Source organism: Harpia harpyja, chromosome 7 (assembly GCF_026419915.1).
Source record: "Harpia harpyja isolate bHarHar1 chromosome 7, bHarHar1 primary haplotype, whole genome shotgun sequence".
NCBI classification, from domain to species: Eukaryota; Metazoa; Chordata; class Aves; order Accipitriformes; family Accipitridae; genus Harpia; species Harpia harpyja.
Genome location: NC_068946.1, coordinates 48,150,881 through 48,171,402, shown reverse-complemented (window position 1 = coordinate 48,171,402; position 20,522 = coordinate 48,150,881). Strand labels below are relative to the sequence as shown.

Genomic DNA, 20,522 nt, shown 5'->3' with positions numbered 1-20,522 from the left:
AGACTTGTTACATTGACAGCAAGTGTTGAAAAACTGCAACCAAATGGTTTCCGTGTGGATGCAGGGGTTTGATTTTAATTTCTTCCTGTAATCCAACGTTAGTTCCAATATTATTTACAAATCAAAGTGAGTGCATAGATATCTGCATTTTCCATAATTGTGGTGAAAACAGCAGTAGGAGTTAAAACCACTTTTTTTTTCAAAAAATCACTCAAAAATAATTTTAAGATTAATTATTTCATTTAAGATACCACTTGTTTGTTTATTTAAGATCACTTGTTTGTGCTGAACTTTGCATATGGAGCAGCATGTTGTTCAAGAAACAAAGAACATTGACTCTTTGGATATATATAATATGTATGTATGCATACATATTATCATGTAGTATAAATACCGCCAAGAAAGTTTTGATCAATCTATTTAGCTTCAAGCTAATTTTTCCTCATAACATTTATGTGTGAGGGCTCTGTGCCAGTATCTTCGACTCTAGGTTTTAACTGCTAGTTAACCGCTGGTTAAACTGGCTATGTGAAAGCTATTTAAACTGTACTTACATGTTGCACTCCTTTAGCTGTGGTCGAGGTAGCATAACAAGTTATTCTCATTCATAGGGACATGGTTTAGTGGTAGACATGGCAGTGTTAGGTTAACGGTTGGACTTGATGATCTTAAGGGTCTTTTCCAACCTAAGTGATTCTATGATTCTATTCTACGATTCCCCCACTGCTGTGTATTTTGTTCCACCGCATGCTCCAACGTGAACTTGACTAGGAGAAATACAGCTGCTGTGCACGTCATGGGATCTTCTTTCTCTTCACGGTATGAGGTTAAACTGCAAAACACTGCTGTGCCAACTTAGTATTGTACCTGAAACTGGAGAAGTCATGATTTGATCTCTGAAGAGCGAAGTACAAAATTGGCTGAGTGACTAAGAAAGTATTCTTTATTTGACTTGCTTCTGTCTAATATATAGCTGATCTTATTTGTATTAACAGTTGTTAGCAAGAAAACATACTTCATCTGGAAATTTTAGTTACTGATCTAACTAAGGGCAGTTGGATTTGGCCCTGGTTAATGTATGGTAAGACAGGAGACACAACAAATGGTAAGAGGCAAGCCCAGATGGAAAAACATCTTGAAGCTTTTGAAGAATTAATTATCCAACTAATTAGCTGGCAGTCTCACAAGAATAAAGGATGGAATTTTGCCGTATGCTTAGGAAATGAAGAAATCTGATAGTTCCTATGCTGAGATGTAGCTATCAGCCATGGTGATGGTGGAGACAGCTGGTTAGCCAGACTATCTATGTGGGTGCACAGAACGACACTTGTTTCTGCATCAGTAAAAATACTTACCCCTCTGCATAGAGCAAAAAGTGCAGTTACGTGGTCTGTCACATAGAACGTTGGGCTCTGAAGACACCTGTCCTAGTCCAAAGAGTGGAGAACGGTGTGTCCTTGCCAAGGTCACACAGGAATATAGCCAAGATGAGCTGCCTGAAGATGCTTTAGTTCGGCATCTGTAGCACTGTCATTAGCAACTGGCAGAGTTCAGCAGTGGAAGCATTTCCTGAATGCCTGAAGGTCTCCTTCTGGGCATAATCAGAAATTCTTCTGTGTTGTCGTAGCTCACGTTCCCTATGTGAAATGTGAGGAAGACTGTCGTGTTCTCTGGGGTATTAAGTGGGAGTGCTGAAGTTGTTCCAGGCTGGAATAGTTAGCTGCTCAGTAGCTTCAGAGTTTGGTTGGCATCTTCCATGAACTAGGGGTTTGTCCTGATGAATCCATGTAATGACAAACCATGCCATTAGTCACACTCCGCCATTTCTTTTTTTCAAGATAAGATGCTGGATTCTGGGTATTACCTTTTTATCTTGAAAAGTTAATTTCAGGAGCCGTTGAAACTTATGTAAGGGTAAATCGTGGCCCACAGAGACTTGCAGTTTACATGACATATTTCTATTATTATTGATGGCAAAATGTAGTTCTGATGATGGTATCAATCAGGAAGTCGAACAAATCTGCCATGCTCAAACTCTGGAGGATTCATTAGAAAGATTCACTCATTAAGTTAGGAAAATAAGTCCCTGGTATATTAACCATTATGGGATAGGTGTCCAAGTTTTCCCTATGATAAATATCAAGACAATTTTAAAGGCTGTGCTAACTAATTTTCTTCTGTTTTATTTGTTAGTTGTTAGTGACTTCTGCTATCATTTCACATCAGGTAATGTGGAAATATTAGACTGGGATCTGCACACTTGTGCCTTATAGGACAGCTGTACCTTCTCATGGCTTTTAAACTGTGGCCACACTACGCTAAGAAGCGTGACACAGGCCAGCAAGTACCAGGTTGTGGTACAGAGTGGGGAGACATACCTTCAGCTTGGGTGAAGCATGACATGAGTGAGTAATGTTGCTTCTAGACCCAAGATGGTTCCGTGTCGTATTGGGGAACAGCAATGGCAATACATTATACCTATACGGCTAGAGTTTGTATAATCTGTTTTAAGAACTTGTCGCATGGTAAACTAACTTATCATATTCATATAAAAATAAGTTTATCCATGCGTAAGTTAGAGAAAGGACTAAGGATAGATTGTTAAGTCTCCCTCCTTAACATCAGCTTTGAGAGAAATTTGCCTCTCAGTTTGGCAGCTTTTCTCTGAAAGAGAAACTGATGGCTGGTTCCAGGGAAGGAGATGGGTTTTGTCAGCAAGGGCTGCAGCTCTGTTTCTCTTCCACCTGAAGAAAACTGGGCTTCTGGATATAAGTACAAGTCTGAACTTTGGTGTCTGGATGAATTTCTAGGACATGTGCAAATATCTGGTAGTGGCTCTGTCTCAACTGCCGGGGCTAACGAGCTGCTGGCAGCCTCTGGTAGAGAAGCTGCCCCTGCTTTGGTAGAGAGCTCGAAGCCCTGCTTCGCACACACTCGCTGCTTCTGTGCATGGTAAGCAATCGCGTGGTGACCTCCACGCAGCTCCAGGCAAACTGCTGCTGCTGCCCAACTGGTGAGTAAAAAGCTTGAACTCTTGCTGATACGCTACCCTGCAATCAGAGGAGTGATTGAGTGTGGATATGCCCATGCAGAAGGCTTCAGTGGAGCACCTAAAGGGAAAAAGTGGAGTATTTTTCTGTAATTTAGTGGCTTTTCTCTGCCTGTAGTGTTTGAAATGATTAAAGACACACAGGGGGCCTCTCCAGCTCTTGGCACTGGGTTTGCCGTTCAGCTGTGGGATTAGATGTCTCTATGTTTTCACAGCTGTCTGCCATCTGGATCTAACTGCTCGGACTGGGTGCTCCGCTTAAGACCTCAGCCTGAAATAAAATCATGTAATTGTGAAACACGTTGCAAACAATAAATGTTTTGGAAGAAATTAATTTAGGAGAAGGTTTATGAAAAAATATTTTAGAGGCTGACGTGGAAGAAGGAGAAGGATTAGTGCTGTAGGTAGAACATTAGAGCAAGCAGAGCCTCAAATTCTTCACAGTCAGTTGAAATAAATGTGATCATTATCAAGAATTAATCTCTCACTAATCCAAAACATTCTTGCAGAAGTTTTTCAGTAATTGGAAAATACTTAATAAAATAATTAAAGAAATGCTGTGGTTTTTTCTTCACTTGGTTTAAGACTTGATGTGATTAGCTGTGCAAAATCGATAAGAAAACAAGTAGTCAAATAATTTTGAAGGCCATAGATTTTGATATTTATTCCCATTTACAGCATTATTAGCTAAGGGTCTTAGCTAAAAAATAATTTTAAATACTTTAAAAATACTTGGGAAATAGGTGGTGAAGAGGTTAAAAAAAGCGCAATAATAATTTTCATATAAGATATCATAGCCTGGTTCCACTTTGTGCCTTTTTCAATTTATTTTCTTATCGTCATGCCTGAAAGCTGTGAAAGCATTTTGGGCACAAAGCCACCGGTGTATTCATGAGAATACCTGTCTGATACACAGTTAGCAGCTCCTCGTTTAGTAGTTTTGGAAGATTCAGTAGTTACAGTCAACGTTTTAGTACTCATGATGTAGTAATTAGACCCAAGTGTATACTAAGAAAAGCCCTTTTACTTTTACTTGCTCCCAAATACCTGAGTGGAGATAGACTAGCAAGGGAAATTTGTGGTTCATGTGACATTGCCCAAAACACACTATACGAAGTGATGAAGTATGTGAAGTCCCCACCCTGGAAACCTTTGGGCACATGTTTAGTTTTACTTACTGGAGTCAGGATTTTAGGCGCATGTATTTGCAAGATTCTGCTCCAAGAATGATTTGTTTTGATGAACAATTCTTATCCTAGTGTCATGACTTACTATCTGCTTTGCAGTATTTGAGAGTTTAAGTCTGTGTTGTAGGAAAAGTAGTAGTCCGAGTTCTCTCCCAGCCACTTGCTCTCTCTTTCACTCAATTTTAAAGACCAAATTGTGGCTCATAAATTCAACTTCTATGTATCGCTCTACTGTAATTAAGCAGCAGCAGCAGCTGCCACCTAAAAAATAAAATTTCCATCTAGTCTTTGTGTTTTTGAAATAAAAGCTTGGAAATATATTTTAGTGCAGATTAAGTAGAACTGTAAGGAGTTTTCTAGAGATACTGTTTTCACCAGAAAGCATTGGTGGCAATATTTAAATTGAGCAAGAAAGCTAAAAATGTATGAATCAAAGAAAGGAACTTAGGTATTATGCAGGGAGGGGAGAGTTTGACCATGATACTTAAGGACTTCCTCTGCTTCTGAGGCCTGCTGTAGTATTTTTTGCATGTTTCAGCTGAGGAGTAGTTCCATTTCTACTCTTAGTTGGCGGGCTCGTGATAACCCATGTAAAATAAAACCAGTGTCCATTTTCCTCCTAAAGTCACTTCACATTTGATAGCACCTCTTGCAGCAGGAGGAGCAGGGAGTGGTGTCGTGGCTACAGCAGGCAAACGGGAGCAGAGGACTAACCAGGCAGAAAAAGCCAACTTCACTGCTCTCTGGTAAAACCATAGCTCTTGTGCACATGCTGCTTCTAGTCACGGCTATTTCAGAGGCACATGAAACCCAGATGCTTAGCTGCTGGTTGGTGTTGTATGTGCAAATGCTAGACAGAAGCAAGCAAGATCTGTTCACAATCTTGTGAACAAAATTAATTTCAAGCAGTGATCTATTAAAATGTCAGTATTTTTAGAGTTATATATGAGATACGTTTGTACCATATAAATATTGTACTGGGAAGAAAAATTCACAATGAGTATGCCTTTTAGAAATGTCTGTCTTGGCTGCATTGCTCTGGCAGTAATGATGTCAGATGGAAGATTGGGTTTTGTGGCTGCACAAAGTGCTTGTGCTTAATTGAATCCACAGCCTGGATTTACAGAAAGCAAAGCAAAGCAAAGAGCCTCTTAGGCCACTACTACCAGCAGCCTTCACGATAATGTTGTCACTCACTTTACAACTCTGCTGCCTGCTTTGCTGTGGCAATCAACATTTTAACTCCCAAGTCCTTATTTCCAAGAGGTGTATGAGTTAACTAATTACAGATGAGCACTTCAGCATGTTCAGGAATGGAGGGGCATGCAGACCTGACTGCAGGGGTTAGGCAGCATCATTGTTAAGAAGTGTGCACGAAGCCATTCCTGTCGGTACAAACAGTAGTTTGTGGGCTTCGTGTGGAAATATATCAAATATTCAAAATTACAGATGAGATTAAATGACTAACCATAATGGTGAATCTTTCTAAGATGTTTTTACAAGCTCAAGCATGGGGGTATTGATCTTTTGAAATGCTGCAGGCAGTGCAGAGTGATACTTGCCAGTGCACCAACCCTAAATCATCAATGTGCATTTTACATGCTCTTTAGTTATGTGGAGGAACATGAACGGTTGTGTTTCATAAATGTTTTGCAAAGGAACATAAATTCATCATTTTTAATGCTAAATTCAAGTAAGCAATGAGCTCGAGGCTTGCTAGGGAGAGAGCCGCTGGATGGCTTTGAAGTTTTTCAAGAACTTTAAAATGTTCTAGTCTATATGTTCAAGAAAAAAACCTGTTCTTTGGGGTAGATTTCAAAGTTGAAAGAACACGTGTCACGAGCAATGAAGAGAGAAGGGAAACTTCACATGACAGAGTAGACTAAGAGGATTGTGGGGATATTCAGAGGGTGGCTGAGAACTGGTTGAGGGTGGAGACAAAGCCGCTTTATGAAATGAATGGGGGATAAAGCCAAGGAAGCCGGCAATCAGTGGCACAACAGTGAGTATTCCTTCTGAGATATTTACTTATCTGAAATGTGTCAAATGGAATTAGCAATGCCTGCTAACTAGTAATAACAGGATTAAAGACCTTTTCATGGTGCAGTCATAAAACAAGTAGTTCTTAATCCTGTATTTTGACTGGCAATGATGGCTTTAAATGAAAGTTTTTCATTGCAGAGACTAGACGCTATGGGTATCTTCACCATTAAAAATACAAATGGCCTGAAAAGAAGGGAGAGAAGCAAAAATTATACTTCTGATCTTCAAAAATGAATTAGATTGAGCTCATTTAATTGAAGAAGCTTAAATAAAATGGAATCACTTGATCAAGTAGGCTTTTTTGGTAATCTCCTGAAAGCAGTTATTTATATAAGAGATTGTCAGCTGTAAGAAATCACTCCTTACTGAACAACAGTCAATAGAGTGCTTCCCACTACTTACACTGTCTGTAATTTAGTAGGATAGGAATATTTATAGTTCATTTAAGTAGCAAGTATTTAGCTAAATTATTTTGTTTTTCTGGGTTAAGCAATTAACCATGCCATGTTACTACTTGTATTTGTTTCTTTTACCTTAGAAAAAAAAGTACATTTTTACTGTGGAAATATACATTGACAAGAAATGTTGGTCGATATTATTTCAAAAGCTTGATAGGTCCAGCATTCTCTAATCCTTGTTTTCTTGTGCTGTTAATGCTGGGTCATATGTCAGCTTCTCATAAATTCTCAGCCATATCAAATATTATTTGTAAAACTATAAATGTCATTACTGGTCAGTACATTTTAGATTGTTCAAACTGCATCAACTATTTTTACTTCAGTTTTGAACTCACTACTGAGTTTTGAGTTTCTGACCGTAAAGAACTTTGTTCCAAGTCACCCTTGATTCCCAGGAATGGTTAAAATCATTGCATTGCTCATGGTAGGAAAAAACCCTCAGCTTTATTGCTTTCTGCAGCAGAAATCATGAAGGGGCTATTGTTAAAAATCAAAAAATGCAATTAGTTTGGGGACTCATAGGGAAATCTATTTCAGATGGTAATTTAGAAGCAAAGAGAACAGCAGTAATAGTGATAATAAAACTTTGCGCTCTGGTTAGTATTTTCCCATAAGTCGTTTATCATAGAAGAATGAGAGAATGATAAACGACTAGGCTTTTAAAATGGTCTTTGGTGGAAATATATTTACTTCATGTTAGCAGTCCATGAGACTCCGTATTATCAGTGTACATTGATGAAATAATGTAACAAAAATTTCTATTGTGTGTTGCTTCTCTAGTGCTGTTAGCTACATTTTCTTAGTGTGTGAATCAAGATAGTGCATAATATTGATATTAGTTTGATTCTATTGTTAAGCTGTGCAAGCACATATGTGGCCATTGTAATTTAACAAAAAAGTGAAGAAAAAAGCTACTACTCTGTGATGATTATAGCTGAAATACGAGTCTAGTCACGGGCATTGACAACTCAGGAAAATGAGGAATGCAGGAGTACGGACAAAAAGGATTAGGAGCTTTATTACAGGACATGCTAGTAGCTGTGGTTCTGCTTTTTATACCAGTCTGTAGCTTTTGGCTTGTTAGTATCTCAGATATTTGTTTCTTATTAACCTAGACTGGGAAGGATAGGGCCAGTAAAGAAGTTTGGGACAACAGTAATCTAAATTGTGTTGCAGTGAAGTGCTCAAAAGTCTCTGGGCTGATAGGAGAAAGGCAGACGTATAGCCTGTTGTGGCATACATCAGAGTACATAAGAACTGCCATGTTATAAACCTTCCTCATCATCACTGTATTTGTCTCCTGCCCTTTTTGCCATCCCCATACTCCTCCAAAATCTTTTATTATTTTTTTTTCCTCTTTTTTTTCTTTGTTTTTTTGGCCTTTATCTTTCTTTTATTGCACTATGTTATGGAGCCTGGAGCTCAGTCTCACAAAATAAGCGAACTTGAACTCCTTTGCAACAAAGTGAACAGTGAAAGAAAAGCAGACAAGGCTGGGAAGTGGCAGTGAAGGAGGAAAGGACTGTCTGTCTAGTCTGTTACTCACAAGGAAAAGGAGGAGGAGCCTAGACTTGAAAATAAAGGGCATTTATATAGCACACTTGAGGTAAAATGTTTGTGTGTCAGAGAAAGAGTGTCAGCAAGCAGAGAAAAGTTAACCGCAGTCTGCTATTTATTTTTGCTTTTCCAGTCTGTTCTCACACCATGATATAAAGCTGTAACTTACATTTATGATGTATGTACTGTGCTGTATGTACTTGCAGAAGTGTGTCTAATTTCACAGATAGAAAAACAGATGATTTTATTAGATAGAATGGAATTAATGGAAAATTTCTTCATCTATTCAACTGTTATAAAACTTGTCTCCTGTATGATTCTGAGGAATGTAATAGTCTTTCTTAAAGTGAATAGAAACATTTCAACTGGGAAGACAATTTCAAAGGAAGAATTTGGCTTGGCATAAGTATTAAAAGTTTGCTTAGTTTGTCAAAACTGATAATAAAAGGAAATACGAAGCCAATGTTGGTAAAAACTCATGCTGAATTATTCTGTAGACTGTTTTAAGCCTGACGAAATTATGCATTCATTGCTAAACATCCATTTATATCTACCAAAATGTTCTTTTTTCTCTCCATCCCTCTTACCTCATCCAGATTTATATTTTTGAAAATAACATCTACTATCAGCCTGATGTAAAGAGTAGCTCATTGCGCCTGACATCTTCAGGAAAAGAAGGAATTATTTTTAATGGAATTGCAGACTGGTTATATGAAGGTAAGCTGGACAAATATATCTGTTTATTAAAACAGATGAGAGGTTCTTGTACAGACCCAACAGCACAAATCTGTTCATTTCAGAAAATGCTATCTAAGGTTGTTTTTGCTTCTTTGCCTTCTCATTTTCTTGCAAGATTGCCTTTGTATCTATTCATACTTTGTATTGACTGCTGTTTTGCATATAACAATATTTTCTGAGAAAAGGGAATTTCTTTTCAACCAGAATGTATCAAATGTATTACGAACACTAGGTAGCATGTAAAAAAATGCTACAGTAGTGAAATCTTGATGTGGGATTTTACTGCCAACTTCAGTGGGGCTGGCATTTCAAATAGAGCTATTCAAATAAAACTAAACACCCTGTATGTTTTGCTTATCTAGAATAACTCCATTCATACCTTTGGAGCTATTCTGGGTTTACAATGCAAGTGAAGAGGGAAAGGACTCAGTTTGTTGCTTGTGTGAACAACAGTGCCAATCTATTTACAGTTAAAACATCCTCATAGAGGAAGACACAGAAGAATCATAGCGTAGAAGCACAATTAGCTGCGTTTTCCTTTTTGCTATTGGATACCTAGTGCAAGGTGATCAAAGATGATACTGCCTGGTGCCTCACTTTTTTTTTTAATCAGTGTCTCTCCTTCAGCCTCAATGGTGGTTGGTGTGCTGTGTGTTAGCATGACTCACGAGAGACTCCAGCCCCTCAAGCCAGGCAGTAACATTGTGCTTGACTTTAAGAACATGCTTGAATCCAGTTTGAGTGTTTTGAGTAGATCTAAAAGTGTCATACTGTTACCTCAACAGTGGCTGCTATTTTTGTTTAAATCAGCCTGGACTAGACTCCTGGAAAACTTGCTGTTGCTGGCAAGCAGTGCCAAAATGGAGTGGAGGACAGCTCAGTCTGTGATATCCTCTGGCTTCTGAAACCGCCTTCTGTGTAGTACCACAGAATGTTTCTCTCTACACCCAAAATGCTTTTAACATAATAATAAAAAAAAAAAAAAAAAAAAAGGGGGGGGGGTGCAGATTATCCAGCTTGGTACAAGAGCTTAAAATTAACACACATTTCAGTTATTCTTTCTATGGGACTCATGAATGTTATAGTTAAATAGCTCAGTGTTAAATACTCAGTTACGTGAAGTATATAATTTGTCATATGTAGAGTTTTCAAGACAGAGTGGTTTTTAGGAATGCTGTTAAGCCATACAGCAAGGAACTTCAGTGTGGTCCTTAGAAATGGTCTATCCATACCTCTTGGCATTTCAGTAGTTATGAGCAGATAGCTCACATTGGGATTTTTTAAAATCTCTGCCCACGTAAACTCTGAAATTAGGATGGTAGTTTGCATCCCTTAGCCAAATAAATGCCTGTGTCTGATAGTTACCCACTTCCAAGGTTTCTATTAATGTTTTGAAATGTTTTAATGTGGCAGCATATTTCAAAACTTAAGGACAAAGGACATCTTTGGAATGGAATATAGTTTTGTATGTGCTTCATATTCTTCAAATCGAACATGACTGCATGCAAATAGAAGAATTTAAGCATATATAGCTCATTGAAGTTGATATAGTATATCAAGGTTTTGCTAAACCAAAGTGAAGTTAGTAAGAGTCAGAGTCATGGATGCAGCAAGGCAATTCTGCAAGCATTTTGAGGACACCCATTCAGAAGAGAGCAGCCTGTGTTTCTTTTCTCTTTGGGGTGCAGCTGGGTGCAGCATGGAGCTGCAGTGAATGACATGTAATGAAGGATCATTATACAACTCTACTCCACAGAACAAAATGTAATATGAGATTCTTTAAAAAACATTCCTTCCTAGTCTGCAAAGGATCATAAGGATATCATAGGATAATTCAGGCTGGAAGGGACGCCAAAAGGTTGCCTAATGCAATGGATCAGTTCTGGTATTTGCCAGGCATTTTATCTGAGCTGTCTGGAAGGGATGGAGTATACCCAGTCTAAGAATTATACAGATAGAAGTTTAAGACATTTTAATGGAAGAAATGTGGGATTTTTTATATGATTTGGACCTCTGCATTCATGAGACCTACATTTAAGAACTAAAGAGAATAAAAAATAATCTCTTTTATTTGAAACATGCCAATATGCTTTATTTATTTTATATTTCAGTTTACCTAAGTATCTCAGAAACAGTATCTGAAAGAGGCTGATGTGGATTTTTTGTAACTTCATTTGTTTTAAAGATCAACAAATCTGTTGATAAAACAAATGACTTATCCTTTAAACTGCAAATATTTCATAATGAACAGAAAAAGAAAATGGGGTAACTTGGAAAGAACAGGAGCAGCTAGCACAGTAATGGCAATGATGCTTGTCCGAGGTTGTGCTCCTGCTTCTCTGTGTGTGCCCATCATTCCTACAGGCACCTTTTATTAATTAATATTTAAGGACTGAAAGGATTTAAAACTACACGGGACTTGTTTAGCTGACAACAAAACACAGACCTCTTCATATGTGCTGTGGGTGATTTTTGCCTGTGAATGCATGGATACATAAGTCTCATACCTGGCTGATTTTCAAAACGGCCATGAGTCTGCTTCTCCTTTTTTTGAAAAGGAGGCCAGGCGTATTCATCCAAATATCTTATACCTTCACATCAGTTACCACCCCAGTTTGTTCTTCTTATTCCCTGTCTCTACAGCTATACACATACCTCTGTCATGAGAAGGAAAAGCAAAAGGTGTCTAGTCTGGGATGTGGTGAATGGTCTGAAATGGTGTGGGAGGTGATATGCATCCCAAAGCCTTCTTCCTGATGCATGTCCTAAATCCTTCCTTAAGTGATTTTGCCCATTCTTTTCCAAGTTTTTAATCCCTGGCCCAAATAGCTGTTGCATTTCCTGACTTATAGAGAACTCTTTGGGTTCCCAGGGATGCAGGCAGGCAGTGGGCTTTTCTCCACAGTATACATAATTAAAGTCAGGGTAAAAGGGAATTCTGTCTACACGGTGGAGGACCACAGTCTGTGTCTGTTGGCAAGAACTAATATGTTGCGTCTTTCCCATTAACCATTGTTTAACTTAGAGCAGTCCTCTACTTTCAGTAGTGTTTTTAATAGCATCAGAAGCTGAGCAGGCTCAATATTGTCCAGATGAAGTTAAGAGATTTTCAGTTGAATTGAGAACTGTTCCTCCTTTCGACCTCATTTGTTTTCTTTTATCATTTGCATGAGTTTGTTATTAGCATTTTACCTTACGAAGCATTTGGGAATAGTTTTCTTTGTGTGAATAACCTTGTTTGAATGCAAACAGTAATATTTTAAAACAAACACAATTGTGATTTTTGCTATCTGATATTCAGCATTCATTCTCGGCTGTTCTGTGTAGAAGTTTTTAGTTATCCAGCCAGGGAGAGAAGCATGACCCAGAATATATGACTTTGAATATAGGTCCCAGCTTCATTGCACCTAACCTTAGATAATTAAACCTATTAAGCCACCTCAAAACTTTCAGAATCTGATTAGCATCTTGGAGAGTGTCCATTGATAATTTAAGTAGTTTTGTAGGTAAGCTCTTAAATTAGGTATGCAGTCAGGCCTTTGTTCCCGGTAATATACTATTCTCAATTAGTTTTCCAGCCAAATTCTTCAAACTTAAATACAAAATTCTCACCAAACCAAGTCAATATATCAAATCCGTAGTGAAAAAAAAATCTAAGTCTTTTCACAAGTGGAAGACAGAAGACCTGTACAGGGTGAATTTGGAATTGGTCAGGAGCTGCTTTACTGGGGTTCCAGGAGTTTGGGTGCTGCTTCTAGGGTTGCTTCTGTTCTGTTTCTTTCAAATATGAAATACAATGACAATAAATGTAAGAAAACATTGCATGACATTTTGGAGAATTACTTTTATTTGGAAGTCAAAATTTGGAAAAAAAGAAAAAGTTTTGTTTGGATTTTCAAAAAATTACACTGCAGAAAACTGAACTTTCTATGAATTAAAGCTGACCATTAGACTGAGACAAGAAAGTCAAAATATTGCACTCCAAAAATGATTACATAATATTACTGTGTGAGGATCTGCATGTTACCAGGTGCCACAGCTCAAAGAAATCAGGTATACTGAAGTTTTATATTAAAAGAAAAAAAAAAAAAAGATTGACAATCCTAAAAAACCTGTCTTACTAAAATAGTCCAAATCGTTTAAAAATTAAACACATCTAATGGAATACTCTAGAACTAAACGTGTGGCAGTTACAATCATCTTTCACATTTAGATGATGTAATGACATCAGTGAAAGTATTCATTTGAGAAAAACGGTTCAAGTTTGGTCTTTTGATATGCCTTGTTATCCAAACATTCAACCCAGAATAATGTGAAATTACTGAAATTACAGCAGACACATTTCAAGTAGGCAGAGAAAGAACAAATCAGTGCCAAGTGAATGAGCTGGAAACTATGTGACAGTTATTTTTACGGACCCTAAGGAAATCTGGTTTTGCAGAGGAACTTCTTCATTCTCACGTTGCCCACTGGTGGTCTCCAGACGGTGAAAGACTGGCATTCCTGACCATAAATGACTCTCTGGTACCGAACATGGTTATTCCCCGGTTTACTGGAGGTCTATATCCAAAGGGAAAGCAGTATCCATATCCTAAGGTAAGATTAGTGTGAGTGCAGCCCCCACCTCCTCTTCCTTGTTCAGTGATAGTATTCAACCATATGGAAGGTGTTTCTGGAAAGTAACAGAGACTGATTTTGTTCATGTTGCTTATTAATAACATTTTTTTTCAGTGGACTGTAACACCTTTTGCTGGAAAGAAACTATCTGAGAGACCTGCAGACAAACTAATTTGTAGTGATTTCATCATTGATATATGGCTTGGTAAAATCAATCCACCACTTCTGAGAGAAGGGTAATATGTTTGAAGGACTGCACAGAAAAAAAGATACTGTCACAACTGCAGTGGAGTCATACACGCTGTGTGCAGAGCACAGGGCATGTTCCACTGCAGTTATATCGATCTCAGTAAATGATGCTGTTATTAATAAATGGGACAGACTGGCCTTGAATAAGATAAGCCACAGTAAAATCTTTTCCTGGACATCAAAATGAGAAAAAAAAAAATATAAAAAATAGAGCTATCACCGCGTTTGAGAAGATTTAGAGAAGGGGTTTTAGATTTGTGTTGGAAAGTGAAAGAACAGCCCAGACAGGGGTAATGTCTGAAATCGCTCCTTACTTTCTGGGGATTTCCTGATGAGGTGCCTCCCTAGCCGTCATTTTTGTGCTGAGCTCCAGCACTGGTATTATCTTCCAACGTACTAGTTTATCCGTCCCTCGCATGCAATTTCAAAGTGTCTGAGTTCCCTTCTGATGGGATATTTAGGTCCATGTATGTGGTACTCCTTTGGCATTTCAACGGAAGTTCATTGAGGGCTTTAGAAAATATTACTGTTACCCTATTTCTGCTACTGTTTTTTGGTGGTGACCCTTTATTCTTGGTAGGCGGACAGTTAGACTGTACCAGGTACTATGAAACAATAATATGCATAATATAAATATAATGTATTTGTGCTATGAAATAATACTCTAAAATAATGAAGTGTTTTCAGAGGTAGTTTACGTACTTGCATTGGCAAAAGGCCTTGAGTGACAGAGCAAAGAAAAAAATTAAGGAGTATTTTTAAAAGTCAGCTTTGTAAACAAGAAATGAGTAATTCCCTTTCATTAGCGATTCAGCATAAAAGTGATACACAGTACTACTTCGGTAATCTCATTAATGAAGAAACATTATCTTTATTTAATGTCTCCATTTAATGCCAATTTAGCTACCCTTTAAACATCATTAATTGGTAATGAAGCTTGTGGTATAGCAACAGAGATGAAAAAAAAGGGTTGGTCTTTATTGTAGAATGAAACCATCGGAGAAAATTATATCTATGATTAAAAAATAAAATTAAACCCATATGTGTTTGTGAATACTGGAACATGGGCATCGGTGTATGTCATACGCAGACCGTATTCTTCCAAAAAAACCATGAAAAAGGGAGTTTGTTAAATTTTGTTAAATACATTAAGAACAAAGTAGGATTTCAACGTAAAGAGTTCTTGCACTACTGAACAAATGTTTTGGGTATTATACAAAATTTATGCTATTTAAAGTGTCACGAAGAGACGCTGAGCGGTAGAGGTGTTGAGGCTAGTCACTGTGGAGGGAGAGATGCGGATGTGAGAGTTTTCTACTCAGGTAGAAAAACCCCCTTCAGCCGCCTGAGTCCACTGCAGGCTGCGGGGGGGCTCGGCGTTCGCCCCGCTGACCACCCCACCTCCCCAGCCCTAGGGACAGACCGTGTATCGAGCTGGAAGCCGCTGCTGTAGAGCCGCAGCTCAGACCTACCCACGCAGCAGAGTAGGGCCCCCCGTTAGCAGAGAGAGTAGCTCTTTGTAGCGGAGACAGTGTTTTGGGGCCGTACGGCCCCGAACGGAGGGCAGCTCAGGCTGGCAGCCCGCGTCGGGCAGTGCCGTGCCGCTGAGCCCTCGGCCGCGGCCAGAGCGGCCATGGCAGAGCTGGCGGAGTGCTGTACGTCTTCGTCTTCAGGGGCTGGCACGGATCTGGCCGTGCCCGCTGTGAAGGCATGCTTTAGAGCGTCTCTCTACAACTCATATTCATGCTGGAGAGTAATTACTCATGGCAGCCCTCCCATTGAGAGTACTTGGATACCGCTATGCAGTCAATGTAAGGTTCAAAGGTTATAAGGAGGCGGCAGTTGTGTCCTAAGGACTTGACCTCTCAGTGGTTTTCTTCCACAGTTTTGCATTTGTGTAAGCTGTGTTCGTGCCTTTGAAAGACGCACATTTCTTTTGAGGCAAATGTAAAAGTTTTTACGGGGGAAAAGAAAAAAAACAATTCCAGGAGTCTAATTAAATCCATTTTCAAAACTTTTTTTTAGCACGAGTGAAAATACACAAATACCACTTTCTTGTCCCCCATACCACTCAGAAATGAGTGGATACAGCATTCGGACTATATTTTGAGATAAGTCAAATTTTTGAAGGGAACTTGTGGGTGTATTTCAGCCAAGCTATTCTGTATTTCTAAATATACCGGTGAAGAGCCAGATATACAGCTTTGTAGTTTATTATGATTAAATCTGTAGAATCAGTGATTTTACCTTGTCCGTACAATATTTAACAGGAGTCAGCCCCATTCAGAGACACACTTTTCATCCTCCGTATCCCAAGGACGCTATATAGTGTTGCATGACTCCTGTGACTTACATGAAAAAGAAGCTTGAATATAATATGTCTCGGACAGGGATATGGGACTAGTAGCATCTCCTTGCAGCTCTGGAGAGCCTTGCTTTCTATCGCCAGTCCTTTCTTTTCATCTCGGGAACATCCTTTAGTAACAAGCCGTGTTACCGGGAGAAGGACGAGTCCCACCTCTCTATAGATCCTCAGGATTTATCAGACTCTTCCCAGTGGATATGTATCAAACTGCCATTTTATTCCCCTTTAGCAGCAAGAAGCATTTTGTTTTGCTTAGAGCTGCCCTGCCAAAGCAGCTGGGTCCGGAACAGGGCCAAAAATAGAGATTTCCACCTCAGCAAACCAGGGAAGGAAGAGTAGGGGAAAATGGTAAAGAAAGAGAAGGGAGAGGAAGAAGAGGAGGAGTGCCATCCCAGATATAGGTAGTGCAGATTTTTGGAAGAAGGATCAATAGTGTCTGGAAAAGACTTTGCTGGAGGCTGGATTTAACTGCTGGTTTAGGAACCTGACTGTGTTTTTGCAGCTGACTTTACTGAACTGGGCCAAGCCACTTCTAGCGTTGGTCACTTGCTCAGCACAGGAAGGTCTGCCGTCAGTCAAGGGCAGTGAGGGAATTACTCAATTAATACTTCATATTTTTATCTGTGTAATTCATATGGCTGTGAAATTCATTTCTAAAATTTAAGATTTTCAAATTTTAATAACTTCTCATTATTATAAAGATACTGAATTATGTTAATGAGTGAGTCTAGCTGTCACTGATTCAGTGCCTCTAAAGCTCCTATTTTTTTTTTTTTTTTCAAAGGCAGGTCAAACAAACCCAGCAATAAAGCTGTTTGTAGTTAATCTGTATGGACCAGCACATACACTGGAACTGATGCCACCTGACAGCTTTAAATCAAGGTATATAATTTCATTGTTTTGAAATTCATGTCTAATTTAACCTGACTGTCTCTCAGGCTAATCGTTGCCTTTTTACATCAACACAACACTTGTCTTTGACTGGAGTGCACTTGATCTCTGTCCCCATGGCAGAACATAATGATGATAAAATAAAATACAGCTGTATTGGATTGATGCTCCTCTTAAAAATCACAGGGATCTGGTATTTGCTCATGTCTGATGTCCTGAGAAGCTCCAATTTACTTGAAATATACAAAGTTAAGAGTCTTATGCTATGGTTAAAGGAGCTGAACACTGCCCTGTTTCTGAGGCTGTTACTGCATTCGCTCCCAGCCTTTCCTTGCTGTGTGCCAGCTTGTTGCTTTCAGTTTTTTGAAATGAGATTGCAGAATATACAAGTGTATTACAAATGCACAGAACATGTAGTCAGGGTGTTCCCTCATTTAGAGAGAAATACTCTGTTCAAATCCAGTAGGTTACAGGAAGTTTTGTTTCTCATCACGGCTGACACAGGCAGTGAGGTGACAGAAGGTGAGATGCGATGTCACCAGATCACGTAGACCAAGGGGGGCGGTGCTGTGTTTTTCAGGGGAAACTGCTTCAGAACCACTGAGCTAATTTAACAGTCCCTTTGACTTTGGAGCTTAAGAAATGAGGTCTGGCTGCAAGTGGTGAATCTCCTGCTAAAGTTAATACCTTAAGCTGAGCTCCTGATTACCTGTCCTCACTTTGAGAGGCCATGAAACTTTTGTTTAAGGGCAAGAAAATTTTCATCCCTTCCCATACACATATTCCAGTTTGTTGAATTGCAGTTGTATTGATTCAATTCCCATTGTCGCTTCAGTGCTAATGATCTTCTAACTCTAAATTATTACATAATATAAGTAATAATAACAATAAAAGAGTTACCACAGTCCAGATCTGGCTGCAGTCTAAGGGCCAGGGAAGTGAAACTTCCTCTCTTCACTCACAGCATTTTCATATGGGGAAAGACATGGAAAGGATTGGCAACCATGAAGCTACTACCTCTAGTTAAAAAAAGCACTCTGAATGTAGTTGCTAGTTTTGCAGTTCCCACAAAACCCAAAAGATTTTTTGGTAATTGTTCCCAAAACAATCAGGATGTTAAGAGTGGGCACTGATTTACAACCATTGCAACCAATTTTAAGCTGATGTAGCTCTCTACACAAATTGAGGTACCCTAATTTAGTGCAGGAATAATTTAATAGTGAGTTATGCCTTGCAATTATTTATGTCAGCTGGAATGCTTACTGATTGTGTTAGTGAAATGAATGATTTTGCGATTTTTGAAGTATTTTCTTTCAGTTGATGGACCACTATTGAAAAACATAATAAAATCTCCTGCTGCTTCCTAACCCTTCATTAATTTAAGTGATAGTATAAAATCTGAAAGAGATCCTTGCCATCCAAATTAGCATCTTAAGTCTCTTAAACAGCATTAAAATTTTCCTTTAAATGTCAGAAGGCACAAAGAAGTGGAATGAGAAAGCAATGTGTAAATCCCCAAGGAAAAAAAAATCTTGAAAATGTTGTTCAGATGTTACGGTTTCACTCTAGATTTTTCAGATTCATTCCCTCTAGATTTTTCAGATTCATTCTTCCTCCCCAGCAGATTGAAAATAAAAGTAGAATCAAATGAATGAATACTGGTATCTTAAAATCTTTTTGCATCTTGAAGCGGAAGGCTAGCAGTAGCTCAATTTGTGGAATTTCTTTTGTGAACCTTAAGGGGCATCTTTGCCAAATTTTTGAGTCCTTGATAAAGATACTGTTGCTGTTTAATTGAAATAATATTCATGTTTAAAATTCTGTTTTGCTGCTGTATCAGAAGACAGAGTAAAACTATTTAAACCTGGAAAAAACTTAGTTTCATCTTAATTTTAGCTATTAAGGTATAATGTCTATGCTATAAAATTTAGAAAAATTATGTAGTTGTCAGCCAAGTATACTCTAAATCTTGCATTCTGACGCTGGATTTGAGTAGCAGTCGGTCATCACAGTGGTCATCAATCCATATATATCCATATATCTATATATACAGGTATGAAGAATAAGCTTTGAACAGGCCTTTCTAGAGTGGAAATCTTTGGAGTTTGTAATGGTTGGGAGGTTTTTTTAATAAAAGTAGTAGCTACTTTTAGTGGTCACATTTTTTCAGTACCTTTCTAATCAATTCATTATGGGGTTGTTAGTAAATAGGTAATGGGACTTAGAATTAAATGGCACGGGACACTATCATATATAGTTCTATGGATCTTTCAAGGCAGAAGCATTTTGGAAATACGTATTGTACAAGTCATAACCAACTGCTGTTATGGGAGAGATTCGGTCCTACGCAGAGAAACCACACAAATGGGTAGGGAATGAGGTTTCTGTTATTTATAACCTTAAAAAGTAACATTCAGATTCTCAACTGTCCCCAAATTGTATGCGGTGCAGGACCTCTGAAGACAGAAAACTGTTTCCCTGATTTTAAGGGCATCTGGGAACTTGATGTAAGAGTAAATTCAATATTCCACCTTCATTTACTGCTTGCAGTGATTCTATAAAGGTGCTTGCTAGTATTTCCCAAGTTTTGTTGAGGTTATTCTGACATAAAGATAGCAATAACATTTGTAAATTTACTCCTGAAAGTTTTATTCTGTGGAAAAATTTACCATCTACTGTGCATTGCTAATGCCACAAAAAGACTGACAGTCTTCCTTTAAACATGTGGTTATATTCTGTGCAATTCCTGTTTCCCCCTTCATGTTTCTATTCCATGTGTACAATTACATTATGTTTTCTTCGGTGGCAAACATGATTTGCTACTGCAGGGTTTTTTCCTCATTAGTCCTAGAAAGCCAATATACATGTAAGATGAAATATGTGTGGATTCGTACACTGCCAACTCCTGAAGTTCAGTTGGAAAGCTAATACTCGCCTCCTGCTGCATATCTTGAAGAAGCAATATGGTGTGCAAGCGGTCAGTTCAAACCACTGTAACATAGGACACCTGAAGAATCCTTGTAACTGGTGATATTTAGATATAAGATATTAATATGATATTAAGAAATTATGGAAGCTGATTTTTCAAAACCTATGCTTGAATTTAGACCTGTCAGGCAGAAAAATTTCGTTTCTTTTCCAAAGTGGAAATCGCTAAGACAGAGAAAAAATGAGATAACACATAAAAGAAGTTGCAGTTGAGTTATTTAGAGTAGAGCTGTGCTTCCGTACATGAAGAAAAGATTTTTCTACTAGTACTGTGTATTAGCTCTTGAAAGTCTCTGCATGAGGGTCATCCAATGCTTGCTTTCCCCGTTCCCAGCCATAGTGAGCAAGCTGCATTGGCTCTGCACTGCTCCCAGCCACTG

General features: G+C 38.5%; 1 protein-coding gene across 2 annotated transcripts in view; it reads left to right on the top strand.

Annotated features, from left to right (window-relative positions):
- The window catches only part of DPP10 (dipeptidyl peptidase like 10), a 564,677-nt gene that overhangs the window by 498,675 nt on the left and 45,480 nt on the right, over positions 1-20,522 (top strand). For both annotated transcript variants that reach the window (XM_052792375.1, XM_052792374.1), the window contains exons 8-10: positions 8,891-9,011; positions 13,474-13,628; positions 17,048-17,145. In XM_052792375.1, coding sequence (XP_052648335.1) covers positions 8,891-9,011; positions 13,474-13,628; positions 17,048-17,145 — 374 coding nt within the window. The remainder of the gene's footprint in view (positions 1-8,890; positions 9,012-13,473; positions 13,629-17,047; positions 17,146-20,522) is intronic.